The sequence below is a fragment of the Lepisma saccharinum genome, chromosome 10 (genome assembly GCF_977018435.1).
Source record: "Lepisma saccharinum chromosome 10, izLepSacc3.1, whole genome shotgun sequence".
In the NCBI taxonomy this organism is placed as follows: Eukaryota; Metazoa; Arthropoda; class Insecta; order Zygentoma; family Lepismatidae; genus Lepisma; species Lepisma saccharinum.
In genome coordinates, this window is record NC_139238.1 from 81,635,240 (window position 1) to 81,655,260 (window position 20,021).

The following is a 20,021-nucleotide window of genomic DNA, read 5'->3' on the forward strand; positions in this document are numbered from 1 at the left end:
GGACCAAACACATGGAAGTCACAGGGGGATAAGTCCAGACTGTAGGGTGGATGGTCTAGCTGCTCCCACTTGAACCTGGACAGTTCCGCGTGTGTGACCCTGGTCTCGGGTCATCAAGCAAACTCTCACGGCCTGCACAAAAATGGGCACGCCATTTCCTCACTGATTTGCCAGACACACAGTCTTCCCCGTAAACGTTCACCCTCCGGCGATGAATATCGGCCGGTTTAACACCTTCCGCTGTCAGAAAATGGATAACGCCTCGCTGCTCCTCAACAGTCGAATTTGCCAATGTTAACACCATCCTGTCCGAACACGCACTGCTGCGTCACTTGGACGGCGCTCTGTATCGGAGCCTCTGCTCTCTCCTGCGCATGCGCGTTCCCCTGCATGCTCCGATGCCGCGTGGAGACTCCAATTGCACCTCTACATATCACGCTACGTTTTCCCATCGGGGAATCGTTATTATATAAACGATTCTGTTGTTATGACGTTTCGTACCTTGTCATTTGATCAACCCTTGTAAGAGGTCTGTCAGAGGCATTTCAACACTTAATGCAGTTGCCAAAATCGGCTGTTGCCTCGTTGTCTGTAATAGAAAATAGAGTTACAGTGCCACAAAACTATCATAGATATCTCCAGAACAGCATAAACAAAACACATGAAGATTGTCTTGAATAATCTGAAATTCTAAACAGATACAATTTTTCAGAACTTGGAATTTTTTAACAATTTTTTGAAAGGTGAGGAATTTCGGAAAATGGCTGTTGACACAGTACTTCTTCAGGATGGATACTCGCCAGGAATTCTTGATTTCTAGAAATTGTGCGGGAATTATTGACTCCAGGAATTCTGCATGAATTCTGCATGATTTTTTCTCTTTCGACGTGAAAAATTGCAACCTTTGTCATTAAATTTATACATATTTATAAATACCCTGAGGCAAGTTTTTCACTGTTTAGTTTTCATTTGTATCGAGGAAGGAAAATAAACTGTTTGGAAAATAAAACCAAATTCTCACAATTCATTTACTTTGTTACTTTCCTTTGCAGAACAATCTATCTGACAGAAATCGTGAAGTTGATTAGGTAAATTTGAGTTTGAAATTCTTGTACAATTAACATTTTTTGTATATCCCGTAATTTGGTGACTTGTGTTTATAAATATATTTCGTGTCTGAGTATGTGAAATGGTATTTGTAAATTCTGCACCTTAACTTAAATATTTTAAGTATATATTGTTTAATTGAATTGAATTAGAATTTTTGGATACATTGGAATCATACAGACCCTTTATATTGTTAATATATTTGTGTGTGGTGAGAGACTGTAATTCGTAAAATAGAGAAAACATTTGCTGTTCACTTGAATTTTTGGGAAGTTCACCTTGATAACCGGAAATTATACTTCAATTTTATCATGCTCTTAGAGTGGCCATCCTGTTCTTTGCGTTTTCATTTTATGTCCACTTTATGCACAGATAGGCTACTCGGGATTGGACCTACAGTTTTTACAGTGGAATCTGAACCACTGTGCTCCTCTATTAGCTATTGAACCCAGGACCCCTTGATTACAAGGCAACAACATTGCCATCAGGGGGTGCAAAAGGTCCGTTGCAGCCTAAGCAAAAGCCATCAAAGTCTCACAGTGAGGCATCCTCAAGAGTACTGGAATAAATTAATGTTTTCCTTTATTATGAACAATGTTTATTTTAATATCACCTTTGACTTTCATACTTCATATGCTGTGGTTATTTTTGCTCACATTTTTCTCAGAGTCAGCATCCACATCTTCAGTTGGGGTAGCAGTTACAGAGTGTATGTTCATTAGTGGATCGCTGCAGTGGGGCGTACGGCAAGGTGTCGAGATGGAACTCCAGATCACAAGTGTTGAAAGAGTGATGGAGTATTTCAGCATACCTCAGGAGCCTTCTCTTCAGACATCTGGTAAACATTTCTTACATCTTAATATCATTTTATCTTGTAAAGCTCAATCGACCTAAGAACTAACTTCAAATTCAATTATTGTGTTTTCTGTCGAAAGCCAGGGCAGGTATTCATGAACCCTTGAACCAATTCTGCGTTGCCAAATTTATGCCAGACAGAAAAGTTTTCAAAACAGGTGGTAAGGGAACCCCCAACAAGGCCAAGGTCCTGCTAAGCCTAACGGTCATCGCAGGGTAGCGAGCAAATGGGTCTTACATTCTCTGCCTCTTCCTGAACTGCGATTGGTGCATGTTCACAGCAGAAGGTGCCGTGTTCGACTGGACAAAAATTAGGTGTGTGGCAACACTGCTTTCTCCCCATTGAAACTCCCACAACTGGAGGCAAAAGTCTTGGTTTCTTGAAGTTTGTTCTTTGGTCGATCAGGCTTTAGTCAGTGAGTTAAAAAAAACAACACAAAAACATGAAAACACATGAAATAGCTAACGGCACACACATCATCACACCAATGCCAAAACCGTGAATATACTAAATCCTAACTTTGAGATAAGAGCATTTTAATATTTAATTTCCTTGTAAAAAACCTGGATTTATTTGGATAAATATTTTCATCGGTAAAATGTGTATCTAGTTATGTCTGTTGATTAGGTCATATACATTGGCATAGGAAACTATCAATAAAAGATAGAAACTGCACACGTGAAAAGTTAAAATTTGCATATTCGTGGTTTTCGTATTGGTGCAGCATCATGATATGAGGGACAGTGAAATGAAAACTTTAATTTTTTTTGTTTTTTATCTAGTAGATATCTGCACATAAAACTGCACAAGCTTACTACATTTTAGCATAGACCCATTGCTTGCTGATCTACATATATTTTCAAGCCTGAGTTAGTGCCTGTATACCTCAAGAAGAAGAATATTTGGAATCTATGTGCGGTCGCTTATGAGTCCCTGCTAAGATCTTTCCACCCATTTGCCTGCAAACTGAGGCCACTGTCAATTTTCTCCTCTGTAAGCTTTCTGATGTGGTAAGCATGCATAGAGATATTGAATTTTCATATTTTCATTTGCCAGAGACTTGCTATAAGTTTTAGGCTTCCAGAGGGAAAGGAAACACTGCTCTTCACTGGTACAAGTGTGTGTGGAGGAGGCACCACAAATTACAAAAGTGGTGATCTGGATGCCACTTCATTAGTTTTGCAGCCCTGAGATCGTTTAGTAAATAACAGTTGTTACTTTATGTACATTTGAGCTGTATACAGTCTGTCCTGTATTTCTTGTCAGACTTTTGAGATTTCCATTTGACTCTCGATCGTATAATGTAACTTGTTGAAAAGTTTTTGTGCTGATTAATCATACTCACTATTCTTTTGTTTTGGGACATGTCAGTAAGAAATATCTGAGAATGCACTTAGTTTTTACACTATGCATGAATGCATTTAGTTTTTACATTTTCTAAGAATTGTGAAATCCCCCAAAAAATGTAGAATCAACTGAAATATGTAAAATAAATGGAAATACTAATATGTGAATGTAGAAATTTACTGATATTATTTTGAATAGGTGACCAATGCCTTTATCAGTTCCTGTTCATACCATACAGCAGTGGTGGATCCAGAGGGGGGGGGGGTCATGTGCCCCCCCAAATGCTTGAGCAAATTATACTCGTAATATGTAATTTACAAAATTTATAAAAAAAAATCTTATTAAGTATGTGTACACGTTTTAAAAGTGGTGCACCCCGTATATATCGTTAAAATTTGCTGAGTGCCGAACATCATTTGAAGTTGGTGCTTGGCCCCTGTGCATTGTTGAAAGTTGGTACCCCCCATACACCATTGGAAGTTGGTGCCCATGTGCATCGTTGAAAGTTGGTGCCTCTCGAACATCAACTATGTTTCTTTCTTAAATCGTTTATAAAGTTTCTCCCTGTTCTTTGTTCCGTCATGAAAGAATAAAAGGGCTTGAAAATAAGGTTTAAAGCACATTATCCTACCCAACACTATATGCAGGTGGTGCGATCAGAACTAAGCTCCCACTTATTCAACAATGTTCTCATCTTTACTTTACATTGTTTACTCATCTCTATTGGATATAAGAAAGAACAGTGCTCAAGAGTTTGATAAAGTCTTTCAGGAAAGTAAAGCACTTGCTGAAGAGCTGAATGTTGATGTAAAAATCCCAAGAATTGCACAGAATCAAAGACATAGGTCAAATATTCCCTCAAAGAATGTCATCGATTATTGCAGATGTGTTGTGTTCATCCCTTTTCTGGATTATTTAATATCTGAATTTGATTATAGATTTTAAAGAAACCAGAATGAAGTTTTAAGCACTCTACAGAAAGTAATTCCGAAATTCATTGTTGAAGAAGATGACCCAGCTAAAAATATAAATGAGGCAGCTAAATTTTATGAAGATGATGTGCAGTGTATTTTAGCATTAGATATGGAGACAATTCTGGTCATTGGAAAAATCTGCCAAAGATAATCCAGCAGAGGCATACAAATGTTCTTCCTTGTATCTCAACATTGGAAGTTTGCTTCACCTGTTGTGTGTGATTCCAGGCACAATGGCTACAGCTGAGCGTTCATTCTCCAATCTGCGAAAAATCAAGACCTACCTTAGATCTACAATGGGTAATGAACGATTGATTGGTTTGGCTCTCCTGGTCATCCATAAAGACAATTACCAAGTGAAACCAGAGAAGGTTATTGACATATTTGCAAGGAAACATTCACGAAACCTACAGCTACAGTATTTGTAGGGTGAGGTAAATGTCTTTAGTAAGTTCCAATTATTTGACGATTGAAAAGTTAAGCTGGTGTCCAGATTACTAGCAGCTTTATCATGTATCATGCATTTTACCGAAAAGGACTCTGGTGCTACATTAAACTAATTATAAAGCAAAAACGAATTAAGAAATGAAGTAAAACAGACTGTTTATAATATGAAAATACTTCTGTAACTTGTGCGTTTCTGTGTTCGCAAGGAATACACTATTTTTAATATATTGTTTTTTTTACAATGTAATTTTTAAATACAATATAGTTCTTAATAACTTGGCCGCATGTACAGATGACTGGAATTGGTACTTAAATAAATATTGAAGTATAAAAGACTTGTTTCACCATGGTAAACTTAAATTTAAAGTAGTACTGTAATCTTCATTATGTGTACACTTTTGGAAATTGGTGCCCCCCCCCAAACTGAATTCTGGATCCACCCCTGTATACTTGAATATTATAGCAAATTTGAAGTTTTTTCAGAATGTTAGAATATAGATGTTCCATTGCAAATATACCAGATCTCTGTACCAGAGATTTGCTTGAAAAATATTCATAGCTTCATATAAAGAAACCAGAATATCATTGGATCACTGCATCAGGAAATCCAGTTTTGCCAAACAACAATTGGGCCTCTGTAAGTTTGATTCCAGTTCCTCTTTAAACTATTGGTCCTGTTTCGATTAACCTATGTGAGCATAAAGTGGACTTCAGATAAATTTTGGTCAAACAATATTTGTTCAGAATTAATGAAAGAGCATTTTTTTCTTTCTTGTAATTCTGAGAAATTTTAGAGTCTATAAAATTGCAAGCCAACATTTTGCATATCAGTTAATGTAACGGTAAGTTGGGGAAATATTGGTCAGTATCTATCATGAATTTAGACCAGCATGTTTCCAAACTGGTGCTACTTACCCTGTATGAGAATCCTGTAATTCACCATCTTTGACTTGTCATGCCACTAAGCATTCAAGAAAAAGAAGAAATGAAATTATGTTAACCCTAGTTTTCCTGGGGAGGGAGGGGTTGTGGCTGTCTGACCCACCACCTCTATTTTTCCTATTTTCAACCAGTTTTTTATAAAAAATTGAAAATAAATTACATTGTTCACTAGAGTTTTCCAAATATTTTTGTTTTACTTTTGTTCATAGAAACATAAATGAAATGTAAATAGGAGGCAAAATGCACTTGGTGGGCCTGTCAGGCACCATTTTTGAATGTGTTATTCAAGATACTCATGCGAGTGCCAGTGTACAATTGGCTGGTAATGATGGTAATTATTGTAATCATTATAATTGAAGGGTTCGGGTGTAAAACATGGTAAGTGACATTTTGGTCATTTTTGAGTTTTGAAATGTTATACAATTTGCATTGGATTCAGTGAAGCCTTCTGAAATTGGTAAATACAACACGAAAACAATTTATCCACAGTTTAGCTTCTAATAACCTTTTTTCTTAATGAACTCAGAAATGACCAAAATGTCACTTACCGTGTTTTACACCCGAGCCCTTCAATTAATATACACTTACACATCTACAAACAAAAGAAAACACTTGAAAAATTATTATGGCTTTTGTGAGTTCTAGTGAATGGCAAACTATGTGTGTGACACTCATGAAATAATTGGTTATTCTTTTCTTTAATGATGGTTATTTTTGTAATTATTATAATTAATAAATAACTGCACATATTGAATCACTTCTTCCTTTGTTGATTACGTAACGAAATGGTTTCTTGAATTTTAGTGATAAAAAAAATGTGGACCTGTGAACCACCTTGCTTCCCCTCAGGTATCAAAGTTTTTCGCTTGGCATGGCTAAGCTAGTTAAGTTAAGCAATGCATACTGCTGCAACTCATGTACCAATCTTCCATTACAGGTATAATACCACCTGCAGACTGGCCTGCAAGAGGCGAGATAGAGTTCACAAATGTCAACCTAACCTATGATTCTGGAGCACATGGCCTCGACAATGTTAGCTTTTGTATTATGCCTGGCGAAAAGGTAATTTTTAAAGATACTGCACAAGCACATTCATGCATAGAATGTCTCATGAATTTAACGAATGGCTGTTACAGATATAACAAAGCCAATTTCAGGACCTCCCCAGTAGTGTAGTGGTTTATTCTATCATCTTTCTATCTATTTTGTTCGGGAAAAGCGACAAACAATTATATCTCGTACATAATGCGCAGGACAATTCAGGTTCAAGAAATGGCTTTCTTAGTTTTAGTTTGCAAAGCTGTTGCTATGCTGATCAAGAATGAATGACATCGTACCTATTCAATGAGTCACCTGTTGCTATGTAGACAAAGAGGAGAATATCGTCTTGTGTATAAAATGAGTCACCAACCCATGCCACCTCTCCCTCCACTGTGTTTATCATCCCAATGCTTTCATTTCTATAACCACCTTATTTATTCTGTAATAGAAGAAAGCAAAATCAAAATTAGGTGTGGCTAGAGGTACTTGCTTGAATTCTACAAGAACGTGCCACTTTTCTCAATGTCTCGAAATGCTCCGATACAAAGTGACAAATCATGGAAAATTACCATTTCACTTTTATAGTGTTTTTTTTTTTAATTATTACCAAAGAAATATAACTCGGTAATCTGTATTTGAGCCTGTTGATATGTACATGTGAAATCATGCATGGTTTCATGTTGGCTGGCCGAATTATTCCGTGCATAATACATACCATATTTTGTGGAGGCAAACATTTTGGAAGAAAACGACCATTATTTATTTTCCTGTAGTTTACAGTTATTACAAGCATAAGAAAACAGTTTTTCGTTGTGACGTTTCAGGAGAACACACGCTCCCTTCATCAGACATTTATTTTCATTTTGACTAAAGATACAGTTATAACAATGGTTAACAAAAAGAATCCGTTATATAATGGATGTTGTCAATGTTACATTGTGAACATTACTTAACTGTGAAAAAAAGAAGCAGTCTGTTTTATTTTTATTTCAGATAAAAAAATTGATCACATTATTTTTTTATTTAAAATTATGAATTCCAAATATCATCAGGTAATTCAAAGTCATCTTTGTTTTCACAAAGTCTCTTGATGTTTTCTGTTACATTAAATTTTAAAGATGGTGGCTTACTCCATTTGTGAAAAAGAAAACTCCATACTGGATCCATGTTACCATTTTCATTATTTAATTTATTCCAGTGTTCTTCTGCAATGAACGAAGCTTCCCAGACATTCAACTCTATGTTTCCCGTCAATCTTTTTAAAACCCTTCTCTTTTTAATCAAATGCTTCTCTTCGATGTTGTGAGCTGACAAACCTGTTCTTGGGTTTAGATTTATAATGTACAAATCGTGTTTGTGCCATCTTATTGTCATTTTCCTTGCTGTTTGTCCTATATAATCCTTTGAACATGAACAACTTATATTATATATTCCTGTGGAAATATATACTACAGGAAAATAATTCTACAATGCAAGCAATGCGTAATACAAGAAAACTATTAAATGAGCATTATACATGAGTAAATACAGTATTTGGGTTTAACTTTATACAAAACTTTTTTTCTATCAATGTTGATAATGATCAGTGTTAATAAATTCATAGCTTAATTTTAATGATCGTTCTTACAGGTTGGAGTTGTCGGTAGATCAGGAGCTGGCAAATCAAGCTTGATCAGTGCCTTGTTCCGCATGGTGCAGGTGGAGGGTGTGATTACAATTGATAACATTGATATTAATTCCGTGGATCTTAAAACATTACGTCAGCGCCTTTCCATTATCCCTCAAGAACCTGTTCTGTTTAGTGGAACTGTGCGGGATAACCTTGATCCTCATAAGGAGTTCCAGGAAGCAGCAGTCAAATCAGCTATAGGCGAAGTGAGTATATGCATTCTCTCCAGAATCATAGCCTGATAATGCATGCCTATTATTAAAATAATGTTTGTGTAAGTTACCTCCAAATTTCAGCCATGTTTATTAACAGAATTGATATTGAATCTTTCGCTATCTAAAAACACAAATATGGATTTAATCTTACGCTCTTCATTGTTAACATGCATTCATATTCTTGTTAGGTGTCCTAATATTGTACTTTCATTCTTTATTTGAGGTGAGTCAATATACATAGATACAAATGTATCTCAAGACACTGATATTTTTCCAGAGTTTAGGTATTTTAACATTCCTGTTAACCGATATGTGAACCTATGAATATTTCAAAACAAAAGTCTGGTAGATTTAGTTGGAATGGAAAACTTCTATGTTAATATTTACGCATGCACACAGAGAAGGGGAGAGGGAGGAAGGGGGAGAAAGGGAGAGAGATATAGATATTACCTTGAATTTTATATTATTCAGGGGACCAACATTAGGCTTTATGCACCATAAGGATAGATAGCAGGAAAATGTAAAATTCTGGAACTGAAAATTGGGGTTACACTGTGTGTGTGTGTGTGCCAGTGCATGTCTAAGTAAAAGGGAAACCAGAGCCTAGAAAAAAAATGTATTTACATATTTGTAATTTCTTTAATTTTATTCTGGTTTGAACAGGTCTGGCTGAGTGGCGTGCTTTCGCTTGATGCACATGTCGCAGAAGGTGGTAGCAATTTCAGCGTGGGCCAGAAGCAACTCATATGCCTTGCAAGAGCTATTTTGCGAAATAACAATATCTTAATTTGTGATGAAGCTACAGCTAATATAGACACTGTGTGAGTATTTATTGTTTTTTTTAATTTTAAGATATGTTAAAAAGATTGTTAAATAATAAATTTTATTTTTTATTATTGCACTAATGTTACACTTACGCATACTACAGTATTTTCATTTTTTTTACATATTTTCTAACTACATAAAACTAGGGTTGAGTTGATACTGATACAGATATATCCTTGTCAGATGATATTTTTCTAGATTTTGGATAAGTTATGGGTACCAAGTGGTCATAAATAAAATTTTGTTACCCTCTGGAGCCTTTTCAAAGTAGTAATGTTTGATCCCTGACCCAAAATCCAATGCTTCATTGAAGAGATTTTCGCAGTATATTATGAGTCAGGTTGTCTACAAGTCACGAAAGTCACGAAATAGTAAAGAAATCAACAAGTAGGTCAAGAAGTCAATAACAAGTCAAGGAATTATACTTGTGGTCAAGATTTTTTGCTATCACAATGGCTGATTGATTGATTTTGTTTATTTTACTTCATTTTTCTGCCCCTTTTGGCTAATCACGAAGATGAGGATGAATGGTGGTTAGATAAGATAGATGAAGGGACAATCACAAATATATAAGGACGACAACATGAGCTTCACATAAGATTATACTGGACGTGCGTCCAGACGCCAGAGCATCACTAGTCTGCCAAATGCAGTCCAGGATGCATTAATAGATAAAACAAATCTCATTCTCTTGAGCATGAATCTCTTTGTCATGACAGGTTCCACTGTAATAATATTGACATGCTCCTTGTATTTGCACCCTTACATTCCTTCTGCTCATGCATTTCATACATGCAGTAAGACCAAACATTTTACATTTGAGGCAGATGGCTGCCCAAAGCTGCTCACGATATTGTTGTACCCTTCACAGCACAAGCACTATTTCAGTACAAAACTATGTTTATGTATTATGCAAGTTTATGTATTAAGTTTGTATTTTTTTTTAAATTCCAGAACTGATCAATTTATTCAAGACTTTGTGAAAGAGAAGTTTGCTTCTTGTACCATTGTGTCCATTGCCCATCGGCTTAGCACAGTCATGGAATATGACAAGATCCTTGTCATGGATAATGGTCGGAAAATGGTGGGTACTTTTAACTACTTTGCTTCTTTTGATTGATTTATTTTGTTTACTTCACTTTCTGCTACTTTTGGTTAATTGCAAAGATTAGAATGGGTGATGATATGATAAAACTGTTGAAGAGACATTAAAAAAATCGTCCAGGTGGGGATTCAAATCTGGATACCCCTGGCATCATAGCATCCTGTGCTAACCACTCCATCACAGAGGCAGGCTACTTTGCTTCTATAGTAGGACTTACTCATTATTAGGACTAAGTGGATACTACAGTGCGATCGAAAAGTCCCCGCACTCACTTTTTAAGAATTTATTGTGTAGAAAGTAATACACATGGGAACGAAAGGAATACATATATAAATGCTTATTTATTTATTTGAGAAAATTTCAGATACAGCACAGGTGGCCATTTTACACTGAAATTGTCAACAATGAGAAAGCAATAATTATAATAAGCATAAAAATAAAAAAAATAAAATAAAATAAATAAAGAAAAATAAATAAGAAGTAATTAAAAGTAACAAAACAACATAAAAGTGAATAGCAAATGAACAAAAAAATAAGTAAGAGATGGCACTATGTGATATTAATTACAAGTATTTCTTCTGATAGAAGACCGAAAGGCAAACTCGGAGGAAAATATATCAATACTTGAGGGGAGATCATTGTATTGTGCTGCAAGTCTATAAAAGAGAGATCTTTTTTGAATTTCTAGTCTAGGTTTTTTAGTATAAAATAACCTTGTATTGCGAGTTGTGCGCATAGGTACTCTAAAGTGGAATTCCTCAAGGAGTGTGTTGCAGCGGATTTTGCCATTCACAATTTTGTATAAGTAACTGAAATCATTCTGCAAACGTCGCTGATAAGCAGTTTGTAAGTTTAGAAAAGACAAGAGATGCGGAGATGAAAAATTGCGTAATGAGGGAACCCTGTGACGGACTATAGCTAGGAAGAAGTTAAAGACTGAATCGAATCTGGAGAGGTGAGTGGGACATGCCATGGACCAGACGGGAGAGCAGTATTCTATTATTGGGGAGATGAATGATTTGAAGTACAAAGTGAGGGCTGAGATGTCACTAATTTCAGTGAAACGGTAGAGTAAACCTAAGAGACGCATGGCCTTTTTTGTGGTGCATAAAATATGTTCCTCAAATGTGAGCTTTTGGTCGAAAACAATGCCTAGGTCCTTGTGAGAGGATACTGCTTTGATGTTATTGCCAGAGATGGAGTAAGATGACTTTAACAGATTCTTCTTGAGAGAGATAGTGAGAGTAGTACACTTGTCAGGATGTAATGTAAGGCCCCATGTCAGGCACCAGGAAGTAAATGTTGCTATGTCATTCTGAAGAAGATGAGTATCGTCGGAAGTGGAGATTTCCCTGAAAATTTTACAGTCATCTGCGAAAAGAAGGTAATTGCTAGAGGGAGCTGTGAGATGGTCGGCAAGGTCATCGACGAATAATATGAACAAGAGAGGTTCTAGAACACTACCCTGTGGAACTCCAGAGAGGACAGGAAGAAAGTTAGAAACAGTTCCAGGAAGAACAACACGTTGTTGGCGATCGCTAAGGTAGTCTGTGAGAAGGGTGAGAAATTTGCCATGATTGTTGAATCTATTGCATAATTTGTGAATCAGAAGACGATGCCTAACAGTATCAAAGGCTTTGGCCAGATCAAAGTATAGTCCTTGTACTACACAGAAAAATAAATGGAAACCAAAAGTGAGGTATACTGTAATGGCAATGGTCGGTAAAACACAAACAAGATGACATATAACTTTAAGCGCATGAGGAAAAAGTTTCCAAAACACAAACATAACGCAACACAAACAGAACATAATCACATAAACACACAATGGAGGTTATGCTACTCTCTATGGACATTGCAAAGTAGTGTTTGGTTTCCAGTTCATAGGAAGTGTTGATAATGGCCGCCATGTTCCTGTAAACACATGTCTACACGCTTACACATGTTCCGCGACACCTTCCTCAATGTTTCCGCTGGAATTGCAGCAATAGTGTCAGAAATTGCTTGTCGGAGTTCATCCAAAGAACCCAAAGAAAGAAATCAGGGGACGTGAGATCGGGGGAACGAGCGGGCCACAAATTTTTGGAGATGATGCGGTTCCCGAAAAACTCGCGCAACATAGCCATTGTGTCGTTTGCAGTACGGCACGTTGCTCCATCTTGTTGGAACCAACATTCACACTCATCCTCTTCCAACATAGCCACGAATTGTTGCACCAAATCCCTGTACGCATCGCCATCCACTGTGTCCTCAAAGAACAGGGGTCCAACAATCCTTCGTCGCGAAATGGCACACCAGACACTGACCTTTGCAGAATGTACTTCATGCAGGGCATGTGGGTTTACAGTTGCCCCCATTCGGGTGTTTTGTGAGTTGATGTATCCACTGAGATGAAACCATGCTTCGTCGGTAAAAAAAAGTTTTATCGAGAATGGCCACATTGTTGCGTGTGAAAGCACGGCACCACCGGCAGTACTTGATACGCTTATCTTTATCAAACGCTTTCAGCTCCTGGACGACTTTCACACGATATGGGTGAAACTTGGCTACTTTCAGTGCCTTCTGTGTGGATCCATATGATACTCCAACTTCTTGTGACAAACGTCGTATAGATTTTCTTGGAGATTGCACCATTCGCTGACTCACGTTCTCTAGGAATTTGTGTGTGACAACCTTGGGTCTTCCACTTCGTTGTCGATCATGCACTGAGCCTGTTTCACGAAATCGGTGAACAAGATCATACACTGCACTTTTTCCTGGCACCGGATCATCAGGGAATAGACGTCTCCATTTCTCCACACAACCTCTGTATGTCTTACACTCAAAATATGCTTCTAACAAAGCGATTCGCTGCGCTCGCTTTAAAGACATTGTCGATCGACTGCACAATAATGACTCACACCACTGACTGTAATAGCAGTGCAGCTCTCCCCGGACGTTATAGCATTCTTCAAGGTCATACCAGTCACTACTAACAACGTTGCCAACTCATGTTGCCTACTGACCTCGTAACATATTTTCAAAGTATGAGTGCGTGGACTTTTCGATCGCACTGTATTTGAAAACAATGCTGCTACTACGATGGTCACTATTTATATTTTGAGCCTAACAATGAAAAAACAGGAATTTGGCATTGAAAACTGCTTTATTGTTTTTCGAAGTATTCTCCTTTATGGTCAATACACTTTTGCATTCGTTCGAACCATTTGTCAAAGCAGTTTTTCCAATCTTCTTGAGACACCTCCATAATATGGTTTTTGAATGCATCAACGGCGTCTTCCGCCGACGAAAATCGTTGTCCACACAATTTATTCTTGACATTCGGGAACAAGAAGAAGTCATTGGGTGCCAAATCAGGACAGCTGGCATTGTCTTGATGAAGAATGATCCGACGGCGTTTGTTTGTTTTCCGTATTTGTTTTCTGGCAAACAAATTGTTGTGTACCATTCGGAGTTGACCGTTCTACGTTCCTCTAAAGGTGCAGTTGCCACATGACCAGTTTTCCCGAAAAAACAGGCGACCATTTGTTTCGATGTGCTTCGAGCGCGAAGAACTTTTGTTGGATTGGGTTCATCTTGAAACACCCATACAGTCGAGTGCTGTTTACATTCCGGCTCATATGCATATATCCATGATTCGTCACCTGTTACAATCTTATATACGTCTTTTGAAGCACCACAATTGTACCTAGTCTTACCATAAATACTGTCCCAACGTTTGAGGGTGGCTGTACTTCCACCCGTACAAGCGAGAGACGGCAAGAGCGGTAGCGTGAAGCGTGAGTCATTGCTTGTTGAGCTGGTCAAGTGGAAAGGTGTCTGTTGTAAGTGTTGAAGATGGAATGGGGTGAGTACGAAAATCGTGTGGCCGTGGTAGCGTTGCACAAGGTAGGCAAATCACCAGGGGAGATTTTCAAAACCCTCCAGAAGCTGAAAATCTCCAAGAAATTTGTGTACCGCACTATCCAGCGCTTTGTTGAGACTGGTACTGTTAAAGATCGCTCACGACAAGGAAGACCACGCACAGTACGAACACCAGAACTTGTGAAAGCAGTGGCGGCACGAGTGCGACGAAATCCTGTACGAAAACAGTCAGTGGTGGCTCGTGAGCTAAAGATTTAAAAAATTTCGATGTCTCGTACGTTACGCAGTGACCTGGGACTCCATGCCTACAATCGACGCAAATGACATCTCTTGACAAGTGAACTGAAGCTCCAGAGGCTCCGGAAATCAAAGCGGTTACTTCAGCATTACGCGGCAAATGGGCACCGTCGAATTCTTTTCACTGATGAAAAAATGTTCAGTGTTGAAGAGACTTTCAATGCCCAAAATGACAGGGTGTATGCCCCATCCTGTCGGGAAGCTGCTGACAAGCCCCCCAGGATCCAGAGGGGTCACCATCCTGCATCAGTCATGGTGTGGTGGGGGTGTGAGCTACGAGGGCACAACGGATATCCATTTTTGTGAAAAGGGGGTCAAAACTTCAGCCAAAGTGTACCAGCAGACAGTGCTCGAGAAACTATGCAAGAATCTTACCGACACCATCTTCCATGGAGAGAACTGGAGCTTCCATCAGGACTCAGCCCCAGCACACTAAGCACGCACCACCCAGCAGTGGTTGGAGGCAAATGTTCCTGACTTCATTTCCACGTCAGATTGGCCCTCTGCCAGTCCAGACTTAAACCCTTTGGACTACAAATTGTGGTCCAAGCTTCAGGAGATGGCTTGCAAGAAGAGACATCCCAATATTGACAGTTTAAAGCGGTCTCTTCAGAAGGCAGCTGCGGAGTTTCCACTTGATGTGTTGCGTAATTCCATTGATGAGTGGCCAGGAAGACTTCAGAAGTGTGTCAGTGCTAAAGGTGGCCATTTCGAATAATTATTTGTGATTTTGGTTCATAATGCATCCATGCACCTCATGTTATTCTGATATTAAAATATCTCTCACCATTTTGTGTCTATTTACTTACAACTTTGGGACAGTATTTATGGTAAGACTAGGTATTTATTGAGCATTTGTTTGCACCAATTGACGCGAGCGTCCTTTTGAGTTTTTGTCAAATTGTGTGGGATCCAACGAGAACATACCTTTCTCACAGCTAAATGATCATGTAATATTTTATATATGCTGGTGGAACTAATGCCTATGGTTGCCTCAATCTCACAGTATGTCACATGACGATCTTGCAGTATTAGGTTTTGCACAGCACAGCACAGCACAGCTCGCGAGTTCGAATCTCTCCTACAGCGCTAAGGTGAAGCAGCAAACTGCAACGACGGAAGCGAAACGAAAGAGAACGAAGGACATCTCATAAATCGCCACCAAATGTACTGGATCTCTGAGTTTATGTACTGTGTTTGCATCCGTGTGTTCTTCTGTGTTTTCATACTTAAGTGTATGTGTTTATGTGTGTGTGTGTATTTTAATCATATTTCAAGTGTTTATGTCGAGTGTGTGTGCGTTCATGTCAAATCTGTGCAAGTGTTAAAAGTAACATGCGGGTGTTCTCCAGTTTATTTTGGTCATCCACTTCAATACATGCAGTACTGGTTTCAGTACTGGTAAGTCCAATAACATATCTTATTTTCACTCCCGGACCAGCCTAGTTGTTTTTGTAACTATTTTAAAGAGATGGCAACACTAAGCCCAACCACGGCCTATTTTATGAAGCTATGCCAAATGGAAGTCGAGTCCAGCGCCCAACCTCTGAGTCTGCCGACCCTCCCTCGCTTTCTCTTCCCCATTCCCACCCTGCTGTAATGGTACTGAAGGAGGAGCTAGCCAAACACCCAAGGGCATTCCACGCAGCGCACGTCAACTGTCAGAGTCTTTTGTCCCATTACGACGAATTCCTAACTATTTTTGCCCCTCTTTCTTGTGATGCAATTCTAGTGTCGGAGAGCTGGCTTGTTTCATCGATCCCAGATCACCTGGTCAGCATGCAGGGATACAGGCTTTATCGTTGCGACAGGATAAACAAAAGAGGCGGAGGCTGTGCAATATATGTAAAAGAAAACATTCCCGTTAAAATCCTCTCTCGTTCGCAAGGAGAATACTCGAGTAGTTCGGAATATTTGATCCTTGAGCTAAATGTAAACAACCAAAAAATCCTCCTCAGCGGAGTGTATCGACCCCCGAAAACTGATTTTGAAAATTTCGAAAAAGAAATATCTAATTTTTTACCGATATACGAAAATTGTATTATCCTTGGTGACGTAAATTTCGACCTCTTGACCTCCAAACCGGAAGTACGAAATTACAAAGACACCATATCGTCTCTCAACCTATCAGCCTGTTCGTTAAAGGCCACACATCGTTCTCATCAAAGTGAAACGCTTATTGACCATATATTAACAACCAACCCACTAAAAATTCTAAATTTCGGACAATTTCCAGTCCCAGGCATATCGAAGCACGATCTTATTTTTCTTTCCTATTCTCTCGATTTCAACCCCTAAGTTCAGCACACACCTTTGCCACCCATTCCCTCCCACAAGACAACGTTTTATGGAAATTCCTTAACGGTCACTGCTACCAGAGCGTTGAACGACCTCCCCAACGACATAAGAAACTCTTCTTCTCTTCTCCAATTCAAATCAAAATTAACAAATCATCTTCTGGAGTCAACTTACCAGAACTGAAAACAGGGAAATAAAATTAAACCTTCGTGTAAACTGGTAGGACCAACACTCACCGACTTTTTCAGTAATTTGACTATGTTTGTTGCGTGTGTGTTTATGTTTTACATGTATATTTTTTTACTTAGTGTGTATGTATTTTTGTCTTTATTTTTTATGTTTTTTGCGTCTTTCTCTTTTCTTTTTTCTTGTGTTTTTCTTTTTTTGGTATCTTAAATATTTAGTTTTTTATATATTTAACATACAGTTAGCTATAAAAATCAATTTATAAAATGTAATGTAGAGATGGTTAAGTGGAAGAAAAGGCTTGTGCCTTAACTTCGCCATCCAAAACAAGGAATAAATAAATAAAATAAATAAATAAATGTTTTCTTGAACAACAACTGATTTTGGACGACCTTCGCGAATCTCGTCGGTGAGTGAATGGCGGCCACGATTAAATTCGTTATACCAGCATTTCACAGTGGCAAAGGATGGGGCTTCATCGCCAAATGTGGAAGTAAGTTGATCGATGCACTCTTGTCTTGATAATCCACGTCAAAAATCGTAAAAAATCATCGCACGAAAATGTTCATGAGTTAATTCCATTTTATTGTTGTCGCGCAATCTCCAAGGCAACATAAACAACACAAATCAAGCTATTGACAAAACATTTGAAGTATGTTATGGTCAATAATGCCAGACGATTCCGTGCAAACGTGAAATCGCGCCTAACTGCAATCAGTGTTGCCAAGGCTCAAAATATAAATAGTGGCCCTCGTATTAACAGTTTTCACTGATGCTTATGTCGATTCTTGAAAATTGTAAGAATTAAAAAGTCTACAAAATATTGATTAATATTAAAATTAAAGTATTCCACTGCATTTACAATTTGGTCCATAAAAATATCCCCACCCAAAGGTTTTATTGAAAGCACATGAGAATGAAAACTAACCTAATATAATCAATAATTTTGATGTTTACTAATAGAGAACTACCTATACTTTGTCTTGGAAATCAGTTTAGCAAGACCACGTGGTAGTGAAGGGGAGAAAGTGAGTGGTCAGAGGAAAGCAGTGTGTGCTGATGCAAACAGATTTTAGCTGCAACCACATTTTCCCCTCCATGCCCTTGCTTCCACTCTCATGCGTTAATTGGTCAAATCAGTACTTGTCTAGATGCATGTACACATGCAAGAAAATTACTCTGGGGTGTTGAAATAAAATTGTCTAGCAGAAATAAAAAGAAGCACAACCATCTACAACATTGCCATCAAACATATACGTAATAAAATACAATTCAATTCTAGTGTATGTATGATGTAATTCACATCGATTATCTGTGTGAAAGGATGTCAATAATAGGTATTTTTATCTACAGTCAGCAGTTAATTGATACTTGTTTGTAAAATAAATAATATTTTCATTCCTATGACATTGAAACAGATTTAAGTTGAAATATATGAAGAAATAAACAAATATTGCAAGTGGGGATATTTTTTTGGACCAAACTGTATATGAATCAACTTAATACTTTTTGTTTTAAAATATTCAAGGAATTACTCTGAAATATTAAAATAGCCATAATATAGTCAGAAAATTATTTTATTAACACGACACTGCTGCAAAATAATTGAAAATTTCTAATCTTACTTAATTCCCAGGGCAGTTGGACTCTGTGAAAATGTTGTGTGACAGTCTCTGTGCTGTTGGTTGAATCCCAACACTTTCCTTTAGGGATACCACTGGTATTGGCCAATACCAATACATTGACTTCGGTATAGGCTCAGCCCTCTAGTTTGCATGTTGATATGTGAATGAGCCAACCTCCATGGTGGAGTGGTTAGCACAGCATGCTATGTTGCCAGGGGTCCCAGGTTTGTTTCCCAGCCTGGGTGTGGGTGTTCTGTGCGAGTGTTCCTTCATCAATTTCATCACTCATCCTTAGAGGAACATATTTTCCGTAAATAAAAAAGCAAAATTTCGGTACAAAAACAGATGCAATTTCGGGTTCAAAAGTGGTAAATTAAATTAAATTTTGCTGTTATAGCGGTGAAAAAGCAATATATAAAATGACATTTTTGGTCTTGAAATTGTGAATATAATCCTAAATTTGATTTAAAACTGCACTTACTACACAAAATAAACATATTCCTTCTAATAACACATTTATGTTCTTTGGGCCTCCCCGATGGCGCAATGGTAGCGTCCTCGACTTGTAATCAAGAGGTCCCAGGTTTGATACTCGGTGGAGGCACATAGTGGTTCGGATTGCACTTTAAACTGTAGGTCCAGTCCCGATTAGCCTTACTGTGCATCAAGTGGACTTAAAACATCAAATCAACCAATCAACCAACATTTATGTTCTTACCAGAATATTAAGTTTATTCCTGTATAAAGGGGTCCATTTTTGCTTCTCAAATATTTACAGCAGTATTAATCAATTTTCCGTGAATTGCATAACTCACAAGATAATTCTGACTTCAGAAAGTGTCGCATCGGTAAATAAACTCTAAATTCCATGTTTAAGAGTCTATTTCACATTTTGCAGTTTATTTAGCATTATTTCGTGACAGAATACGGTAGGAAAATGCACCTCACACCTTTCAGGAACATGGAAAATTAACTTTAGAATGTGTTATTTCACATTTCGTGTTTTCGTCAAAAACAAAATATGCATGTCTCTACTCATCCTCATCATCGCAATTCGCAAAAAGTGGCAGAAAAGCGGCACTAAATAACAAAAATCAAAATCAAGTCAATCAGTTGTGTGAATGATTCCTGAGAATACCCACTTTGATGTTTTGACATTTTGAGCACTAAAGTGCTATGAATAGTTATATAGCGTTCCGTTTAAACGCACTGCCATGAAATAT

At 37.8% G+C, this 20,021-nt stretch overlaps 1 protein-coding gene across 1 annotated transcript in view; it reads left to right on the forward strand.

The window, feature by feature from the left end:
* The window catches only part of LOC145994404 (ATP-binding cassette sub-family C member 4-like), a 143,919-nt gene that overhangs the window by 113,809 nt on the left and 10,089 nt on the right, over positions 1–20,021 (forward strand). The window contains exons 19-23 of the mRNA XM_083130526.1: positions 1,775–1,945; positions 6,611–6,735; positions 8,344–8,589; positions 9,262–9,419; positions 10,378–10,507. Coding sequence (XP_082986652.1) covers positions 1,775–1,945; positions 6,611–6,735; positions 8,344–8,589; positions 9,262–9,419; positions 10,378–10,507 — 830 coding nt within the window. The remainder of the gene's footprint in view (positions 1–1,774; positions 1,946–6,610; positions 6,736–8,343; positions 8,590–9,261; positions 9,420–10,377; positions 10,508–20,021) is intronic.